The 21,106-nt window shown below is 44.5% G+C and overlaps 1 protein-coding gene across 7 annotated transcripts in view; it reads left to right on the forward strand.

Annotated features, from left to right (window-relative positions):
• The window catches only part of KIF16B (kinesin family member 16B), a 348,569-nt gene that overhangs the window by 227,053 nt on the left and 100,410 nt on the right, over positions 1–21,106 (forward strand). For 3 of the 7 annotated variants that reach the window (XR_008376486.1, XM_053573823.1, XM_053573825.1), the window contains exons 18-23: positions 2,200–2,232; positions 2,569–2,622; positions 4,115–5,473; positions 9,789–9,941; positions 11,339–11,435; positions 12,208–12,258. Coding sequence is in view for 6 of the 7 variants with exons in the window: in XM_053573823.1 (XP_053429798.1) it covers positions 2,200–2,232; positions 2,569–2,622; positions 4,115–5,473; positions 9,789–9,941; positions 11,339–11,435; positions 12,208–12,258 (1,747 nt within the window). In the remaining variant the exon portion in view is untranslated. Of the gene's footprint in view, positions 1–2,199; positions 2,233–2,568; positions 2,623–4,114; positions 5,474–9,788; positions 9,942–11,338; positions 11,436–12,207; positions 12,259–13,780; positions 16,056–21,106 lie in introns of those variants that run through there. The other 4 variants (XM_053573822.1, XM_053573821.1, XM_053573824.1 and 1 more) reach the window with 4 other exon arrangements.

The following is a 21,106-nucleotide window of genomic DNA, read 5'->3' on the forward strand; positions in this document are numbered from 1 at the left end:
GCCTCAACCCACCTGGAGCACCATGACAGTGGCTGCTGCCGCTCCTCCCCCCCAGGGCTCTCCTAGTTCCGATGCACCATATATAGCCCTGCAAGGCCACGCTGGAGGGCTTCCTTGGTGCTTCTGCAGTGCGGTAAAGAAGCCTGAGGCTGCAGGACCAGGCGCGGTAGCTCACACCTATAACCCTAGCACTCTGGGAGGCTGAGTCTGGTAGATCATTTGAGCTCAAGAGTTCAAGACCAGCCTGAGCAAGAACAAGACTCCATCTCTAAAACTAGTCAGGCCTTGTGACAGGTGCCTGTAGTCCCAGCTACTTGGGAGGCTGAGGCAAGAGGATCACTTGAGCTCAAGAGTTTGAGATTGCTGTGCGCTGTGGTGCCACAGCATTCTACTGAGGGCAACAAAGACTCTGTCTCAAAAAAAAGGGAAGACACCTGAGGCTGGGTGGTGATTTATAAAGAAAAGAGGTTATTTGGCTCACAGTTCTGCAGGCTGAACAAGCAATACGACATCTGGCTCAGTGCCTGTAGCTCAGTGGTTAGGGCACTGGCCACATGCACTGGGGCTGGTGGGTTCAGACCCGGCCAGGGCCTGTTAAACAACAATGAAAACAGTAAAAAAAAAAAAATAATAACCGGGTGTTGCGGCGGGCACCTGTAGTCCCAGTTACTTGGGAGGCTGAGGCAAGAGAATCTCTAACCCAAGAGTTTGAGGTTGCTGTAAGCTGTGACGCCACGGCACTCTACCCAGGGCAACATAGTAGGGTTCTCTCAAAAAAAAAAAAAGAAAGAAAGAAAGAAAGAAAAAGAAATGCAACATCTGCATCTGCTTTGGTGTGGAAGCTTCCGTTCATGACAGAGGAGAAGGAGAAAGCAGGTGTGTCACAGGCGAGAGGGGGAGCAAGAGAAAAGGGAGGCGGTGCTGGGCTCTTTTCAAACCTACATGCAGTATAACTATCTACAAAGCAGCAAAAATAAGACTTCACTATCGTTTTCAATCATCATTGGCACGCAGCTATTATCACTATTATGATTATCATGAGAAGTGTGTAAAGCGTAACAGCTGTGTTTTTGGAGTGGTTGTTTCATGAAACTGTTGAGAAAGTGTGGTGTTTACAGAAAGATGTTTCAATTTGTACATGGCTATTAGCTTGTAAATACCTTTTTTTTTAATTTATTTATTTTTATTAAACCATAGCTGTGTACATTAGTATGATCATGGGGCACCATACATTTGGTTCATAGATCGTTTGACACATTTTCATCACATTAGTTAACATAGCTTTTGTAGCATTTTCTTAGTTATTTTGCTAAGACCTTTACATTCCACATTTACTAGGATTCACATATAAGATGTGAATAAGATGCACCACAGGTGTAATCCCATTAATCCCCCTCCTTCCCCCTCCCTCCCCTCCCTTTCCCCTTTCTCCCTATTCTTAGGTTGTAACTGGGTTAGCTTTCATGTGAAGGTCCTACATTAGTTTCATAATAAGGGTGAGTACATTGGGTACTTTTTCTTCCATTCTTGAGACACTTCACTAAGAAGAATATGTTCCAGCTTAGAGATCTAAAAATAGATCTGCCATTCAATCCTGTAATCCCCCTACTGGGCATATACCCAGAAGACCAAAAATCACACCATAACAAAGATATTTGTATCAGAATATTTATTGCAGCCCTATTCATAATTGCTAAGTCATGGAAAAAGCCCAAGTGCCCATCAATCCACGAATGGATTAATAAATTGTGGTATATGTACACCATGGAATATTATGCAGCCTTAAAGAAAGATGGAGACTTTACCTCTTTCAAGCTTGTAAATACCTTACTGCTGGGCGGCACCTGTGGCTCAGTGAGTAGGGCTCCGGCCCCATATACCGAGGGTGGTGGGTTCAAACCCACCCCCGGCTGAACTGCAACCAAAAAATAGCCGGGCGTTGTGGCTGGCGCCTGTAGTCCCAGCTGCTTGGGAGGCTGAGGCAGGAGAATCGCGAAAGCCCAAGAGCTGGAGGTTGCTGTGAGTCCTGTGACATCATGGCACTCTACTGAGGGCGGTAAAGTGAGACTCTGTCTCTATTTAAAACAAACAAACAAACAAAAAACTTACTGCTTTTTCCCCCGATGCTTCCTCCTGTTAATTTTTTTTCCATAATTGATGCCTGTGCTCTCTCTCTCTCTTTCTCTACCTCCCTGGCAGTCTTTTCCCTGTAAAAGGACCCATCTGTCTAAGGTAGAGATTCTCTGTTTTTATATATTCATCAGTGGCTAAGCTGCATGGCATAGACGTGCTTATCATTTAGAAGCCTCATTTAACTTTGCCTTTTCAGTACAGCGTTTTGTGTTTATTTTTTGTCAAATTCTGTTCTTTTCATGCTTGAGTTCAAGCACCCAAAAGTTTGTGTAATTTCAATCATTGTCACAGAGCAAAGAATACATTTTAAAATTGCTAATTGATGATAATTAAAAATAGTAGCTGAAAAACTGATGCTGTTTGTAATATATGACTTATATTACAGAGAAAAAAGCTTTTTCACACAAGTGACTAATTTTTGTTTGGTTTTATTAGACTTGAATTTGAGAGGCAACAGCGTGAAGAACTTGAAAAATTAGAAAGTAAAAGGTAAGCCACGTGGGGTTCTAGTTTCAACACTGCTGTGGGCTCTGGATTCCAGTGTTAATCTGGACTGAACCCTTCAGTGTCTGCCTCAGGACGTCCCCCCGCAACGCCCCACACCCCCGTGGGGGCTGTTAGTTACATGTCTAATGTCCATAGGTCATTTCTTTTTAAATGGTTGGTTTTACTTCATAATTAATTTTTTTAAAAACAGTTCATGTTTAAATATTTGTGAGAAAGTGAGAATTGTCAGTATACGAATTTAACACACCAAAAATTGAATACATCAAATATATATATATCTGTTTACATTTGATTCTAAAGAGTATCTTCTCTTAGTAATATCCCCTGAGTTTTTAAAAAGCCAAGAGAATGACGATTTAAACACTTTTTTTTTACATTGTTCCCCCATGTGTGCCTCCCCACCCACAGTTCTCAGTTCTTCACTCACTTCTTGTGTGTGTATGTGCAGCTCACATCTGTGCGCACACATGTGGCTGTCTGACTGATGTGGAGAGTTGTATAGATTCTGAAATAATATTTTGTTTGATACAACCATATTTTCTCCCTTTTTTTTCCCCCCTGTTCTATTTAACATAGACTGGAGGCCATAAACTAAGGCCATAGAAAATCTGTAGACTAACATAGATGTATGTTTTGTAGAGTCTGGAGTTTAAATGTCACAAATGCGTTAGTTCGGTTTGCAACTAAACTTATCTGTCATACAACACAGATGTTTGGTGGGTCAGGAGATTGAGGCCACTCATCCAGGCTCTTACTCTGTGGTCTTGCTTGGGAGGCCCTCCCAGTCCCTAAAGCTTGACATAGTAGCCAGTGAGGATCATTAGTTCTTCAAGAGAAGACATAACCTATAACTCCCTAACTCATGCATTTGAGTATTCTGATGGAGATTCCCAGTTATTTTCAGTGTTATGCACTAATATTTTGGGCCATTTGGTGATCATCATTTGTCCCAAACTAGTGATTAAATGCTAAATAGCATGTAGTTGTTTGAGTTGGAACAATGAACTGTTGATTATCTTGACTTTGATATTTGACCCCAATGAGTTAAGGACAGCATAAGCGTTTTTATTTAATGTCATCTTGTAACTGAACTTCTGTTGAGTTTTAGTCATTGGGCTGAATAAAATTATTCACATTTAAATTTAAATTGGCCATGGTTCTTTCTCTTAGAGCTCAGGGGGCTTTTAAAATTGTATCATGCATAACACATTATGATTATAGGCTTTATGAAGAAATACCATCAGAGGCTACGTCAGGAGACCAGGCAGATGGGACATTGGAGAGTTAAAGAATGAAAAAACCTCAAACAGGGAAACTGTTAGAAATTTAAAAGGAAAGTAGTTCCTTCTTGATTTTAATGGAGTGTTGGCTTTATGTTACATATGCATCTTGAGAACGTTTTAGTTAGGGAAGAGTTTGAGCAACTCTGAAACGTAATGATCAAATAAGGATTAATCCACACTTTGCATTTCAGGAAACTCATAGAAGAAATGGAGGAGAAGCAGAAGTCGGACAAAGCGGAGCTGGAGCGGATGCAGCTGGAGGTGGAGACGCAGCGGAAGGAGACGCAGCTGGCGCAGCTGCAGATCCGCGAGCAGGAGCAGAGCCTGCAGCGCCGCTGCTGCCACGTCGAGAGCACGCTGAGGGACCTGCTGGCCGAGAAGGAGAAGTTCCAAGAGGAAAGGCTGAGGGAGCAGCAAGAGCTCGAGCTGCAGAAGAAGAGACAGGAGGAGGAGCGCTTCCTCCGCATCCAAGGGGAGCTTCGGTGCCTCCAGGAGCTCAACCACCACGAGAAGGCTGAGAAGATCCAGATATTCCAAGAATTGGACCGGCTGCAGAAGGAGAAAGACGAGCAGTGCGCCAAGCTGGAGCTGGAGAAGAAGAGGCTGGAGGAGCAAGAAAAGGAGCAGGTGACGCTGGTGGCCCACATGGAAGAGCAGCTGCGGGAGAAGCAGGAGCTGACCCGGCTGCTGCGGCGCGGGGAGGTGCAGCGGGCCGAGGAGGAGAAGCGGGCCCTGGAGCGTGTCCGGGAGTCCCTGCTGCGGGCCCGGGAGGCGTGCGCCGCGGGGGAACAGGACGGCAGTGAGTTAGAAGGGGCGCAGCAGCTTTTCTTCGAGTTCAAGAGAAGGCAGCTTGTCAAGCTAGCCAATTTGGAGAAGGACCTGGTCCAGCAGAAAGACCTGCTGAAGAAAGAAGTCCAAGAAGAACAGGAAATCCTAGAGCATTTAAAACGTGACAACGACGATGAGGCCGGGTTGTTGGGAAGAGATGATGAGCGCATCTCCAGGGTCACCCAGGGGGCTCCAGATTTCGAGAAAATCAAGCCAATGGCGAGCAGGCTGCAGTACAAGGAGCGCCAGCTGCGGTACCTCCTGCAGAGTCACCTGCCAGCGCTGCTGGAAGAAAAGCAGAGAGCGCTCGAGATCCTCGGCAGAGGCCCCCTCAGCTTAGACAACACTCTCTATCAAGTGGAGAAAGAAATGGAGGAAAAGGAGGAACAGCTCGCGCAATACCAAGCCAATGCCAGCCAGCTGCAGAAGCTGCAGGCCACCTTCGAGTTCACGGCCAACGTTGCGCGCCAGGAGGAGAAAGTGAGGAAGAAGGAAAAGGAGATTCTGGAATCGCGGGAGAAGCAGCAGAGGGAGGCGCTGGAGCGGGCTGTGGCCAGGCTGGAGAGGAGGCATTCCGCCCTGCAGCGGCGCTGCACGCTGGGCCTAGAGATCCAAGAGCAGAGGCAGCAGCTGGCCACTCTGCCCGGCAGCGGCGGGGAGCAGGCGGGGCTCCAGGCCAGCCTGGAGGTGGAGCAGGAAGCCCTGCAGCAGGACGGGCAGAGGTGAGCTGCGCCTAGGGCGGGTGCAGCCTCCAGTGGGCGCCAAGGACTGACGGTTCCCTTGCTGCTCCTGGGGTCTTGCTGCCTTAAAACGTTTGGGGCCAGGGTGGTGGCTCAGACCTGGGGGAGGCCGAGGTGGGTGGATTGCCTGAGCTCAGGAGTTGGAGACCACCCTGAGCCGGAGGGAGACCCTGTCTCTAAAATTAGCCGGGCCTTGTGGCCGGCACCTGTAGTCCCAGCTACTTGGAATGCTGAGGCAAGAGAATCACTTGAGCCCAAAAGTTGGAGGTTGCTGTGAGCTGTGATGCGACAGCACTCTACCAAGGGCAAACAAGTGAGACTCTGTCTCAAAAAAAAAAAAAGTGTGATTCTTTTAGCTTTTATATTCTCAGATATGCAAGCAAATATTTATTTTTTCCACAACTGAAAAGTACTCCTTAGGATCCTGTTTTAGAATCATTGGTCTAAAGTTGAAAAAAAAAAAGCAGATAAAAGCTAAGTTCTTGTCCATCATCTCGACTGACCTATAGAATGTGTGTTTGAATATTTTGATAAATGCAGAAGACTGAGAACGCTTACTCTGGGATTCTGCCCTGCTGCTCCCTGTCCCTCCCCCTTCCTCCTCTCCCTCCTTCTTTCCCCCCACCCTCGCTCCTTACCTCCTCTACCCTCCTCACCAGTGGCTTCACATCTTTCCCATGACTAGCACTTGTCACATATCGTAAAGCGTCATTCCCCGAGCTCATGGAATGATGTTGTATACTGATTCTCACAACCTGGTGGGAACTCAGAATCAATACTTATCTCACCACACCTGCTGAATCACAGTATCTGAGAGGAGGCCTTAGGACTCTGCGTTAAATAACCAACCAGGTCCAGGGCGGTGGTTCACACCTATAATCCTCGCACTCTGGGAGGCCCAGGCAAGAGGACCCCTGGTGCTCAGGAGTTTAAGACCAGCCTGAGCAATAGGGAAACCCGTCTCTACTAAAAACAGAAAAAATTAGCTGACGTCAAGGGAGACGCCTGTAGTCCCAGCTATTCAAGAGGCTGAGGCAGGAGAGGATTGCTGAAAGCCAGAAGTGTGAAGTTGCTGTGAGCTAAGCTGATGTCAGGGCACTCTAGCCTGGGCAGCAGAGTGAGACTCTGCCTCAAAAACCAACCAACCAACCAAACTCTCTGGACGATTCTGAACACAGTGGGGTATTGACACATGCTTAGTGATTTCCTGATATTTATTTTGATTTGGGGAAAAATAAAACTAGGAAACAGGCACCTTTCATGTGCCTGGTCATAAATACTCTTAAGTACTCAAAAATACTCTTCAATAAGGTAAGAGTATTTATCTTTCCCCACCTAATCCCTGTCAAACATGCTTACCAGACAGTAGGTTCTCAAAACAAATAAATACATGATCCTGAGAGCACCTTCCCAGAGCCCTGCGGCCGTGATGGGAAGACGCGCAGGAGTCTGGCACCCAGCTGGTGTAGAGACCTGCACAGAGGATCCATGCCCTGGCCCAGCCCCTTCCTGCCTAGGTGACCTTGGGCTGGATCTTTCATCTTTGGGCCTCAGTGTCCTCACTTGTACAAGAAGGGGGTGCAAGAGACCAGGAGTCTGTGCATTACCCTTTGGTCAGTTGAGGTTGGAGGGCCTAGAACTCTGCTGTCTTCCCAGTGTTTCTTTCATCCGTAGCACCTCCTGAGGGGGCTTCAACGCAAGTCCAGGTGCTGGCCTCTAAGACCCCACCTTGGCATTTGGAAAAGGCCTGGGGTCAGTCGCTGATGACAAGGCAAGATCTACTCAGAGGTGTTGCTGTAAGCCTTGGCCCATCACCTTGTCTTGGGTCAGGACAGCCTCCTTTCAAGTGATAGTGTCCTTTGTGGATTATATTTATGTTCCAGCTCTGGTGATCTCTGGAGCAAAATAGGAACAAAATAGCAATCAAAACTTAATGCTGTTATTTCAGAGAAAGAGGTAAGAGATTCAAGAAAATGGTTAAAATTATGTAAATGAAATTGCTGGACAAAGCTGTAGCCCCAGGAAATTAAAGTAGTGGGGGGCATGCTCTCAATTCAATAAGACTGCAGGCCTGAGCTTTTAACTTGAGGTCCCCCGGCTTCTGTCAGTTGGCTATTTAGTATTAATAATCTATAATGGTATTGTGATTTCCTAGGAAGTGATTGCCCCATGTTGGGGGCCTCCAAAGGAGGCATTCAATTCAGAAGTTTTGATGGAATAGATTTTGCTAAGACCCAATTCAGGCCACCAGATTACCCTGGTGCTTTCTGTGTGTATATGTGTGTGTGTTGTGTGTTATTTCCTCTCAGGGTTCTCACAGCCAGTCCTGGACCCACCATGTAGCCCAACTTCTCCCCTTTTGAAATTCCACAAATGTGAAATTAGATTCACGTGGGACCAAATTAGGTCACCATATGGAACTTGGCTTTTCCATCAGCTTCTAGGTGCTTTGTGAACAGGTCTAATACATTTTATTGCCACCTTTTCTCCCACCTGCTCATTCCAGCTGCCCCACTGACATGTATTAAGCAGCCTAACTAGAAAAGCCTCCTGTACCCCTGTCCTTATAGCAGGGTTAACCAAGCAGACCGTTAATACCTACAGAATCCTTTAATGATGTTGATGATGATAGTAATAGTCATGATGTAAGCCGTGAAGAATAACCCTGTGTAGTGCAAGCTCTGTTTTAAGTGCCATTTGAGATGCTCATTCATTCTTCCAATCAAGAGTGCCATCACCTCTAGTTGACAGATGAAAAATTGAAGCCTGCGATGCTTGTGTAGCCACTGGGGGCTAATGTCATACAGTTGGAAAGTGGCAGAGCTGCAGCTTAGGTCCAAACCCTTTCACCACCTGGCTCTGACCCAGATGGCTTCTTCACATGGAGTGCCTTTCTGGGGTTATCCTACTTGTCCCTAGGCACCTATCTGACTATTACTCAGGCTTCAGAGCCCCACTGAACAGTGCCCCCTCTTTGCCCTGTGAAGTTTTTTTCCACTGCCGACCTCCCCAACCCCACATCCTGCAGTATGCCTCAGCACCCCCAGCAGGAGTCTTTCGTGTAAACATGGCTAATTACCTGCTTACACCCTGCTTGTTTTCCTCCTTATCCCTGATCCTCTGCCTACTGCCTGGCTCCTTATATTGTTTTTTTGTCACTTACTTTCTCCTCTTACGAAAACACTACATGTTTGGGAAGCTGATGCCCAGGAAGTATTAGCCGATCAGGAGGCAGATGAAGGGCTGGGTTAAGCCGGGAGCTGCCTCCTGCAGATTCCAGAAGTGCTTACCAGACTAGTGATCACAGGATATAATGGTGAGATTGCTGCTGGTAACACCAGAGGGCTGGCTGCATCAAAGTGTGTCAGCATCTGAAGCAAGAATCTCTGGGGTTTGGAGCAGAAAGAAAATTGAGAGATTAGCTGACTCTTGTTTGATCTGTGAAGGAATTGAGACCTGGATTTAAGTAACTTGCCCAAGTTCACCCAGCAAATGGGCAAGTAGGCTGTAGTCTTATGTTACCTGGGGCCAAATTTGCTGGCAAGCTTGGCCTCCTGAAGGCCCCAGATTACGCACCATGGGAGAACTTTCTCTCGTACACTGACCTCATATAACATATATTATTTATCATTGGAGGTAAATTTTTTATTTCATAGTGTATGGTTTAATTTCTCATGGAATCAACCTGCTCCCGCAGGTCTGTCTGCTCTCCCCTCCGCTTCCCCTCCCCACACGCTCTGCCTTAGACTCATGACTTCTGTAACACAGCCTCTTTGCTCGTGTTGCTTTCTGTGCTTGGTCATGTAGCATCATCTCCAAACGCCCACAGTCCCGCTGGCTTTTGAAGACTCAACATAAAATTGCCTTGCCTGTGAAGTTCTTCCCAGTTTGGTAGTTTTTAAAAACTCTGGAAAGCAGAGCTCTCCTTTGTTGAGCAGAAATATGTCATGGAACACTGATAGGTCGTCCACAGTCCACTCCTATTGGAGCAGGAGTTAGAGAACTCAGAATCCTGAGTGTCTGTCTCTGAGGACTTGCTTGCAATACATTGGGCATGTCTGTGTTCTTGATGGTCAGACTTTCTCCAATTTTTGTATTTATCCGGGACCCTCAGACAGCCCATTATCAGCTCACATCTTGGTCTTACAGGTGTACAGCACCTTTTCTACTAGAAGGTAAAGCTCCTTATACAGCTTCTTGTCTGTAATCCCCATGGTTTCTAACGCCGTGTCTCCCACAGTGAGGATGCTTAGGAAATGCTGCCAATGAATGGGTGATGTGGTTCCCATCTCTATAGGTTAGAATATGAAATCCAGCAGCTGAAGCAGAAGATTTATGAGGTTGACAGTGTTCAGAAAGATCATGATGGGACCCTGGAGGGGAAGGCTGCTGCTTCCAGCTTGCCATTCGCTGCCGAAAAATCTCACCTGGGCCCCCTGATGGATGCCAGGTACTGACCATTCAACTGGTTTCATGATTTTCATTTGATGTAATTTAATGACTCACTGTGGCTAGATTGGCCAGTTTGCCCGTGGAAGGAGGGCTTTATCAAGGCAGCGCATAAGAGATGCGCCTGAGAACAGTCTTGGGCAGCTGCTGCCCTGCCTGGGGCGGTGTGAGAGGTCATTTGAAGGTAGGTAAGGACTTGAGAACTAGTCTGCCAAATCCAAGGAATCTTTGTGTAGTACAGTCATCCAAGTATCTGGGGGATTGGCTCCAGGAGCAACCTTGGACACTAAATCCATGCGTGCTCAAGTCAGGGTTAGGAAAGCTCGAGGTTAGGAAAAGTTGGACACCCTATGAATTCTGTATTTTTGATCCATGGTTTGGTTGCAGATACAGAACCTGCCAAAAGGAAGGGCCAGCTGTATTTATTGGGTAAATAAAACATACATGTAAGTAGACCCATGCAGTTCCAACCCTTGTTGTTCAAGGGTCAATTGTAGTTTGCATGAGAATTTAGAATTAAAAGGTGGAGGGAAACCAGTTCATCAGAATGAAATCAATTAAATTGAGTCAAGAAGGACCTTGTGTTGACACTTAGTTTACATGTCATTGATAACAAATAGATAAAGTTTTGATTTTCAGCTTAGGTGGTGTTGTGAATTGCTCTGTGGCTTTGATAAATCAACTTACAGTACAAGAACATAAGACATTGTTCCGTCTGAATAGTGAGATTCCTAGGGAGTAGAGAGTATATCCACCCCCTTTTTACTTTTCTTTTTTTTTTTTTTTTTTTTAACCCTCAGAAATAACCTCGCCCTGTGAGAAGTTACTATCCTTTTCTGTGTGAGGAAACCCAAGCCCTGGGAATGAACCGTGTTGTTTCAGAGGTGGAGCTGTGACCACAGAGCCTTCTGAGCCCATGGGGTGGTTTTCCCCTCACCGACGGGTGGGGGTGTGGATGGGATGACTTCATCTCCTTTCCATTCCCAATGTTCTGTTATTTGTTGTGTCTTATTTTGTTTGGAGAAAACCCAGATAATGAACACGTGGCCCTAGATTTCTTTTTTAAAAATAGAAAAATGTTTAAAGTTCAAGTTGTTATGTTTGGCATTTAGAATGAGAAAGCTCCATGTTGTGAGGGCAACAGTAAAAGGAGACTCTCAGGATGTCCATCTGGTGGGAGGCATTCAGATTCCCCCCTTTCCTGTTGTGAGAAGGACCAAAGCACGGCAGATGTGAAGTGAGCACATGTTGTTGGACGAAAGGCACCACAGACTTGCTTGAGGAGTGCAGGGTTGTCACATACCTTCAATTTGTAAAATATGTACTCATGAAGCTCAATGGAGTGAAGCATAATAAAACAAACACCAACCCTAATGTGCCCATTTCCATTGTTCTCAGGATCAATGCCTACATTGAAGAAGAAGTCCAAAGACGCCTTCAGGACCTGCATCGTGTGACGGATGAAGACCCCAGTATATCTGCAGCAGTGATGAAGGTGAGCTGAGGGAGCTTTACTGATTTGCAATCAAGTAATGCATTCATTTGTTTTTCTTTCTTTTTTTTTTTTTTTCATTTATTTTTCATAACAACTTTGCAGATAAGTCGTGGTGGTGGTGGTGGGAATCTTTGTTTTTCAGTGACAAAATTCAGATGTAGAATATTCTAGAAAAAATGGTATATATTGTTTGGGCAGAGCTTAACAGTTTACAGATAATATTTATTCAAGGGTAACATTATTTTATAATTTTGTAATTCTGGAAAACCTCTTTAAGCAAATACAAGTTCTCCTAAAACATTTTACTTTGTTTGATTTATAAAAATCTTATAAAAATTCTACATGTAGTATTTTTCTTTTCCCAAAATACTACCAGTTCTCATATGTATTTAATTTACTTTGTAAATATTCCAAAGTATAAACATAATTTTGCCTTTGAGAAAGTACATATTTGTGACAAGTTGATTTTTGTCAAAATCAGTTTGTTCATTTCTGTCTTATAAATTAAGAACTGTCCTGAGGAAACCTTGTTTTTAACAGCATTCTTGAAATTGTAAGATTGTGGGCAAATGGTTCCATTTTCTTATAAATAAGTGGACCAATAGAGTCTTGTTTACCATGGGAATCTAAATTATATAGAAGGGTTTTCATTGTTGAATGACAAGTATGTTTATCTAGAATTTTATTTCCATAAATACTTCTAATTGAATCATCCCCCCTTTCTGTGAACTTGCTATAATTTAATATAGAGGACTTTTTATTTTCTTTTCAGAATAATGAGAAACTCCACAATGGCACCATTCAACGTAAGCTGAAATATGAGGTGGGTAATAATTTTTCAGTTTGATAGGGTTGCCTTAAATTATGGCATGCTCATGTGATTCAATTTTCTTAATGTTTAGTTGCATAATTAAAATTTTGAAGTCCCAGGGAGATTAATGGCTAATAGGGATGGCAGGCTATTATATGAACTTAAAATTAAACGGAGTCCTGAGGGTGGGAACTGCTTTGACTTTATTTGAATGACATGTAGCTGTGGTGGAGCTTTGCCCAGTTTTCCATTGGTAACAGTATCCTTTCCCTTGGTCTGTGTTTAAAAGGCAGAATTCTATAATCAGAATCAGACAAGGGATTTGGAAGGTAAACTGAGTACTTCTCCATGTTTTTGAGACATCGTTCATTTTATAGACTATGAGTTGGCAGCAGTGCAAAGGAACTGCTCTTGGCTGATGAGTGCATTTCTCTGGTGGATTATCAAACCAAGGTTTATTTGGGCATCAATCTGTATGGTTTTACTCGTATTTCCTCCACTAAGAAGTGTGTCCTTGCCACATATTCCTAAATTGAAAAACCCAAGAACAAAAACAGCCAGATGGTGTCCATACTAAGCAGAGCACAAGAGGGTGGCTGTGCGGCAGTAGGTTAGCGGCCTTTGTCTGCAGCCACCCCTCCTGCCAGTCCCCCAGGAACGACACAGTCTTCCTCTAGGTTCCCGCCTCCTTAGCAGGGGATCCCAGGCAGGGCAAGACGCTGGCTCTTACTTGTTTGCGTCTCTAGTGCCTGGCCTGTGGCAGGCATGCAGTAAACCTGCCGAGAGGAGGGTGTCTAGATAACAGTGATGGTAATCTAACTGCAGAAGGCACAATTAAGGATTTTCAGAAAAAGAACCTAAAGGAGGGAGAAACATGACCGGGGTCAAAAGACATGTGAATTTCTCCTGGCCTTGCCATCAGATTGTCATTAAGTATTCCTTGATTTCTTTGACATTTTGGACCATGGGTTTATTTTCACAGTTAAAATGGAACTTTTAAACCTGGAGTCAAAGGTCTTGAAATTTATTATAGAGAAAATGAAATATTAGACCAAGAAATGGATACTGTGCATCAATCCCACACAGTGCTTCTGTCAAAATACTCGGTGATTTATAAAATATTTAATACAGAAAATCGATGTTCTTTGTGTGAATCAGATCATCTCTTCTTAAATCATATGAAAGTACGAATAGTTCAGAGATGTCCAACCTCTTTTCTACTACACATTGGAAGAATAAAAGTTGTCATGGGCCTCACAGTAAATACACAAACACTAACAAAAGCTGATTAGCAAAAAAAAAGGTGCGTGCATACTTTTCATGATATCCGACACCACAGATAAGCCAAAAAATTTCCTCACAAAATCAGCAGGCAGCCCATGGGTCACAGGTTGGACATCCCTGGTAGGCTTTTGATTTAACCTCTAAATTGATCCACCCAATGAAACCAATGACTACAAAAATCATCATGTGCAAAAGAATCGCAGAATGTGATGCCAAATCCCATCTCAACTTTTCTTGACACCTTAAACAGAAAAGGCAGTTGTGCCCAGCACAGTCTGTAGCCCCACTTTCACCCAGAGATGCTGCTGACACTTCCGGTGCCCTTAAACAGGAGAGGAGGAAGGTACATCAGCACAACCACTGGAGTCCTCCCATGACGCAGAGGATCCCAGGCTCTAAAACTTCTTCCTCAGCATCACAAGAGAGAACCGACCAGCAAATGGGGCAGTCCTCAGCGTCTGAGGTGTGGCAGGACAGTGGCTGCAAATGTCATCGTCCTGAGCATGCCAACCATTTTGAACCAAAATGTTTTAACCTACCTAAAATCTCTTCTCTTACTGAAAGTTATAGCAGTGATGCAGAAGGTTTTCAGGGTAAGTCAGAAAGTTTCTGTGAGCCAGTGACACGTGAAGATGAAGGCAGTTTAGGAACTGAGTGCCGGTGGACCTTGCTGCAGCACGTGTCCCAGGAAGTGTCTGTGAAAGGTGCAAGGCAGCAGGCCAGGCAGAGCCAGGTGCTGTGCCTCGTCCTCTCTGAAAGCATCTCTCGGGAGGAGGGTCCACCTGGCAGTGTTCCTCGGGATGGACCGGCTTCCCAGTGTTCTAGTGAACTGCAAGATGAAGAAGTGTTAGCTGCTAAAAACGTCAGCTCTTCAGAGTCACTGACAAATACCAGGACAGAAGGAAACGTTGGGCTGGGACATTTTTATCACAAGTTCTCAGATCTTTATAAAGACACCAGCAGTCACCTGCTACAGGCTGGCACAAAGGTTATCAGCCATGCCAAGCTTGTGGGGAGCCTGTGCACCCCACGTGGGCTCTCCCACATGGCAACATTCATAAGAAAAATGCCATTCCTACAGCACTTACCTCTGGATGTGTCCTTGAAGTCCCACATGCAGTCAGCAGAATCTCGTTTTTTTCCTGATGCCCATGCTGGCAGCAGCCAAAGCCCAGAGACAGGGAGCCTGGAGCCAGCTGAGAGTGCTGCCCCTTCCCCGGTCTCTGCCTTCACAGCTGCAGGTCCAGCCTGCTCCTCGTCAAGCTCTGTGTTCTTCCTTGAATATGAAGACGTTAGAAAGAACTCTGCATTGAAGCAGACTCTGGTGCAATTCCCAGGCCAAATGCTGCACCTTCAACATTGCCCTTTAAAACATCTTCTTGAGCGTGTGACTTGTTCTCTACCAGAACCTTTGGGCAGCATGGACAAAGTCAAAGGCGTTTACTGGCTTGCTGTTGCTAACTGTGTGGAACCTGACCCTCAGCCGGCATGTTTGCTCCTGCTGGGGTCAACATTATATGCTTTGGTCCTGTCAGTTAATCACTCTGACTCAATGCGCATTTTTCATGCTCTGCCTCTCCTGGAGGTACAGGAGATTCAGATTGGCTTTTGTGGGCAGAGCATTCGGCTCCTGAGCTCTGCCGGGCATCTTCTGCTCACTGTGTTCAGTTACAACAAAGCCCTCACTCAGCAGCTGTGTCGTGACCTCTTGCATGTTTTGATGCCAGAGTCTGATGCCCCTGCCTACACTAATCATCCTTTGCTCTGGCAGGATCTGGTTCAGCTTTCTCTTGATTGGAAAGCAGAAATCCCTGATTTAGTTTTGGCAAATGGAGTTCGGTTGTCATCCAAATTCCAGACTACCTTGGTTGATATAATTTACTTTCTTCATGGAAATATGGAAGTCACCATCCTCTCCCTGCCAGAGGTCCAGGTGTTGCTCTACACGACAGTGAGGGTCCAGGGTGCATCTGGCCATGACCAGTGTCAGTCGCTTGTCCTTCTGAACACCCACATCGCACTGGTGAGGGAAGATTGTGTTTTCTTCCCACGCACACGTTCTCTAAACATACCTCCTCCACGTGCACGGTTTGACGTGATTAAATGCCGTGCTTTAACAGAGTTCAGGTGTGTTGTTGTTCCAGAGAAGAACAATTTAACAGTAGAACTTGTCTTCTTACAAAAAAAACTTGCATTGGATTCAGGAAATGGTTCATCTGAGCACCTTCCAGAAGCACCACATGTCCAGTTACCCACCGGCCCCCTGTGTCATCCAGCTAGTCGGAATGTAGCACCTGAGGTCTGGAAACTGACTTTCAATTGTCACGATGAGGCTCTTTGGCTTATCTCATATTTGACAAGACTCTAGGGAGGGGACTTCTAAAGATGTGTCACCTGTTATTTGAGATCATGAATAGCATAAGCATTGTGAAAACAGTCAAAGAAATATGAATATCTCAGTGTAGCTAACTGAATTGGAACTGGAAAAATGCAGATCTCTACCATGGAAAATGGAAATAATTTAACTTTCTACAATAAAATAAAAGTAGCTGATGGCAGAGCACTGAGAATATTCCTTCATCACCACCTTGCTTCACTTTCTTGAAACTCAGGCTTGTAAATTTGGGTCCGCCTCATTACTTGTGAGATGTTAAAGCACGGCTCGTGATTTTGGCTGCATGTTGATTTGTAGTGTTTTTAGTTGGGAATCTTTCTGCTGGATTCCAGCACCCTAATTTGTGCTGCCTAAATAAGTGCCCAGACTGGCAGTGACCTCTGCTGACATCCTCCATTGCAGCCGTGATTAGGACAGCTATGTAGCTGAGCACATTAGTGGTGCATCCAGCTGTAAGGACTGTGGGATTTGGGACGTCTCCCCAGCACTGTAATACACAGAATCAAGATAGGGCTGCACGTCCCGAGTCTCTTCCTCCTCAGTTAATTGCCTTTTCCTTCTTCCTTTCATTCTTCTCAACTATTCCCCTCTTACCTGTGTTATTTCAGTTCTTGACTTATTGGTATATTTTTGACTACTCTTCCCCGTAACCATCCCCCTATCACGTCCAGTTCTCTGTCTGAGCTATGGTGTTTCTACCCTGGAAAGGCTCTCCATCTGAGAGTCTGACTTCCTTGTGGCATCTTTCTGCCGTCTTGTCAAATGAGTGGTCACCTCAGAGGGCCTTCAGCACTTCCCCTGGCTGCTCTCCCTGTGGCCTGTCCCCTAGTGGTCACTCACAGCCTCCTGAACCGGTGGGTTTGCTGGCCTTTTAAGGAGAGTTCCTGCCCCTTCAGCCTGGGTGGGTCTGCTGTCTCCATGAGGTCCCATCAGCTGTCACTTGCCCTCCTCTGTGAGAGGCTTTGCTGTCTGTCCCCCTGTGTTCCACAGTCCTATGAGGAATCAAGTTACATGTTTTGTATTTATTTTTTTTATTTCGTCTGACTGTAGTGGTTCTGCCCTGATTCTTGTGTTTCCCAGGTGTGTGTTCTAGTGAATTCCAGAGTCTCGGGAGTGAGGAGACGTGCCTCTCCTCTCGGTATCCCTCCTTCGCTCTTAGCCGTGTCCGTACCTGGCCCACCGTAGCTCTCCCTGAAAGCTGGGCCCGAGTGAGTGAGTTGCATTCTGTGAAGCTGGTCATTTAAGGCCGGGTGTGGAAGGACCATTTTTTAAACTGATGAAGTCTTTGGATAATGTGCATCATTAAATGTTGTGGCCCTTTCTTCATTTATGTTCCTAATTGGTGACAGCATCAAAGTTTACCCCACCCAGAAGTGGACAGTCTCCCTTTAGCCAGGAAGTGCCGAGCTTCCCTCCTTCCTCTGTCAGAGCTAATGACAAGCTTCTTAGCAGATTCTGCAGTTTCACCCCTTTTCCTTTTCCTGGTTTCTGTCATAGGTGAAGGCAGGAAATCAGAGGACCCATTAGCCACAGACTGGGCTGCAGCCTTCTATGCTTTGGGCCATTAGAGGCTTTTTGAGGCAGTTCTTTAGTTCTAGGTGGAGTGTGTTTTTGTGTCTTCCTAGCCCGTCCCCTGCCCAAAACATGCACGCTGTCTTGCCTCAGTAGGCTTTAACTCTATGGCGAGGACACCATTAAAATTAGTCACTACTTTGCCACTGTCCTGTCTGGCAGGTCATCTTCTACCACGGAAAAAATTCCAAAAATGTGTCATGATACAATCTTTTTAAATATCTTATCAATAATATTTTTCCTAATTTGTTTCCATATTTCTTTTATTTTTTTCAGCTAATATATTTCGTATTCCTTTTTTAGAAAGTTGTCCCACCCAATATTTTCTCAGATATCCTTGATAAGAAAAACATTATCAGTGATCACCTTGACCAGCCGTAGTAAAATTTAAGAAGCGAGGAGAGGGATACCGTGATACCATGGTAGGGAAAAGGCAGCAAAGTATAAACAGTGTGTGATTGTAAGAAAGAGTGTTCAGTATTAAACAGACTGATGTGCTTATTCTCGCAGGTACTAAAGATAATAAAGGTACTAAATTCTCGCATAATTCTATCAGGCTATAAATCTTGGTCTTTAATATGTTTTTTCATAAATTGAACATGGAGCAATCACGAGCATTGCATAAAAATCGTATTGTTCGTTATAACTTCTTCAGGCTGCTTTATGATCTGCAATGGCCATGATGAGGATTGCGGTCAGATCTCGGCACATAATAGCAGCAGCCTACGGTATTTAAATTTTATATGCCACTTCTCTCACCTAAGCATGCTTTTTGAGATAAAACATGGTTCTTGGGTATGATTTAGTATCTGTGAAGTAAGTATCAAGGTTGTTGTGATGCTCGTAGAAGCCAGTGAATGCTGCTGGTGCTGTTGTCCACTGAGGTTTCACTCCTCCCTGTCTGGTCCTGGCTTCCTCCCCAGGAGTTCCAGGCCTGTAACTGTCTTAAAATAGAGCAGGTGTGAGACTCTGGGTAATCAGCCTAAGGTAGCAACGTCCCAATTGTAATGAGCTTTTGAATCCGAAAAAAATATGTTCATACACACTTGGTTTTGTGACATTTTGCATTGTTGTAATATAGGCATAAACATTTACATTGGGAGACTTCTTAATACATTCTAGACAATACCTCTTTGAATACTTTGAAATGGTGATTTCATCTGAATTTGATTAAAATCCATTTTGCGCACAGCTGCCTCTCTTGCAGACTGGTGGTTGGCAGGATGAATTTATTTAGTCTTTGTTGAAAAACATTTCAAAATACTTTGTCTCCCCATTCTCATTACTTAAAGAATGTGTGTGCATCCCTTTGGAAGAAACAACTTAAGCCTTCCAGCAGCAGTAATTACAGTAATTTTTGCTTATATTCTTTTTCCAAAATGATTTAAGGCTTTATATGATAAATAGATTAGATCCACTTTTATTAATGCTTCTTTGATGGTCAAGCAGGATTATTGAATAGACCAGTTTCTAATGAGGTCATTTTGTTAATTTAGTTACACAATCTCCAGCATGTGGCTTAGACAGCTCTGCCTTATTCTTAGAATATCTGTTGTGACAGATGTTATATCAATTAGCTATGGCCAAATAATGAACAAGTCCACATATATCAGGGTCATTCAAAAAAAGAAATTCCATTTCATAGGTGTACTGCTGGTTTGCAGGTAGGTTGAAGGGACTGCTGTGGGCTACCGGCTGTCCGCAGCTTGGCCAGCATTGGTCTGCTCCAGTGTTCACTTTGGGGTCTGTGCGGAAGGCACAGTCGCCATCATAGTGATGACAGAAGCACAGAAGGGTAACCCTGGAAGTCTTTGCCCGCATCATGTCTGCTAACATCCACTGGCCAGCACAAGGCACAGGACCAAGCCCAAAGTCAAGGGTCAGGAAGTACACTGCAGCCACCAGGAGGCCCTGGCAGGACTGTGGGCGTGTGCTGCTACTGTAGGGCGGAGAAGAACCAGGGCCGGTAATTACATTGACAACAAATTACACATTGACAACATACTTCACATAAAGTATGTGTCAATTACATTGACACATACTTTATGTGAAGGTTTTCAAGGCTCTCCTGAAGACAAGACTTGGATGAAACTTGTAGGACTTCTTAATACAAACAGTCAGGTACTGGGGAGGACAAACATCCTAGGACCTTTAAAATTACCTAGTTCGACTTGCTTTCTAGTTCATTCTCTGTTTGAATACCTCTGTGGATGGGCTGATCACTTTCTAATTCAGACGCAGTTTATTTTGAGGGAACTGCTCATACTGGTCGATCATTCGTCTCCTCACCTCCCTTCCTGGGATCTGCGTCTGCAGAAGCTCCCCTCCTGTGGCATCCTCATAGCAGTGAGGCCAGTCTGTCCTGCCGTCTGTATTAGAGCACCTGCTTCAGAGAAGACAGCTGGAGTCTCTCTTCCTCCTCTGATTTTTCTTCTTTACTTCCCACACCCTTCCACCCCTCTACAGTCTCTTACACACTTCCCTAAACACCACCATCTAATCTCTCCTTAAGGATGAACCTTTGTCATTTGTTAAAACCTCCTTTTATAAGGAATGAAAGTGAATAATCAGATTATGAAAAGGAGAGATTCTATTATAAATCACTCCTCCTGCTTTTTAATATCTGCTTACCATCTTTTGTTGCTGAAGGTGCACTGGATTACAATGATGACAAAGGTGCATCATGGTTTACAACGTATGGACTTCTGTCCTTGATACTTACAGTGACCCTCTTCCGAGTTCATATTGATCTCCATTTTGTATTTGGAAATTTAGACTCGGAAAAGATAGCTTAGTTGAGAATAGAGACTTTAACCTCGACCTTCTTACTCCAAAACATATTTTTGTTTTCCAGAATGCCAAAGCTATTTCATAGTCACTGTTACTCTAAACCAGGCATCCTCAAACTGCAGCCCGCAGGCCACATGAAGCGGTGTGAATTGTATTTGTTCCCATTTTGTTTTTTACTTCAAAATAAGATAGGTGCAGTGTGCATAGGAATTTGTTCATAGTTTTTTGTTTTAAACTATAGTCCGGCCCTCCAACAGTCTGAGAGACAATGAATTGGCCCCCTGTTTAAAAAGTTTGAGGACGCCTGCTCTAAACATTGGCTGGGTGGTTTATTTTATTTTATTTTTTTAAAGGAATGACTATCCTAGAAATTTACAAACAAATTGCTAAGTTAATTCTTACCTGACTTGTAAGTTTGTTTCTTGGAGTTTCTAGACTCCAATGTTACTTCTCTTTGAGTTTTTGTTGTTTTCAAGGATTGTAGTTGCTTTACAAGTTCTTTTCAATTCCTTGTTTCTGGGTATGGACTTTGCATCTCTTCTTTGCTGTCTGCAATTTTAGCTCTTGCGGAAGGAGGCCTGGACATGGCCCTAATGTGAATACGGCGCCAACAGCCTTGTATGCTCAGCGTTCCTCCTCTAGCCGGGAGTTAAATAGCGCGCTCCATGGAAACCTGATAAAGGGGGTTACTCACCTTCCTTCCCTGAATAAAGGGGGTCCTTTATTTTCTCTTGGGCCTTAGAATTTAGCAGAGTTTGAACTGAAACCAGGGCTCAACAGAAAGTCAGTGAGTGAAGATCAGTAATGTTTTTCATGATT

This window comes from Nycticebus coucang, chromosome 21 (genome assembly GCF_027406575.1).
Source record: "Nycticebus coucang isolate mNycCou1 chromosome 21, mNycCou1.pri, whole genome shotgun sequence".
In the NCBI taxonomy this organism is placed as follows: domain Eukaryota; kingdom Metazoa; phylum Chordata; class Mammalia; order Primates; family Lorisidae; genus Nycticebus; species Nycticebus coucang.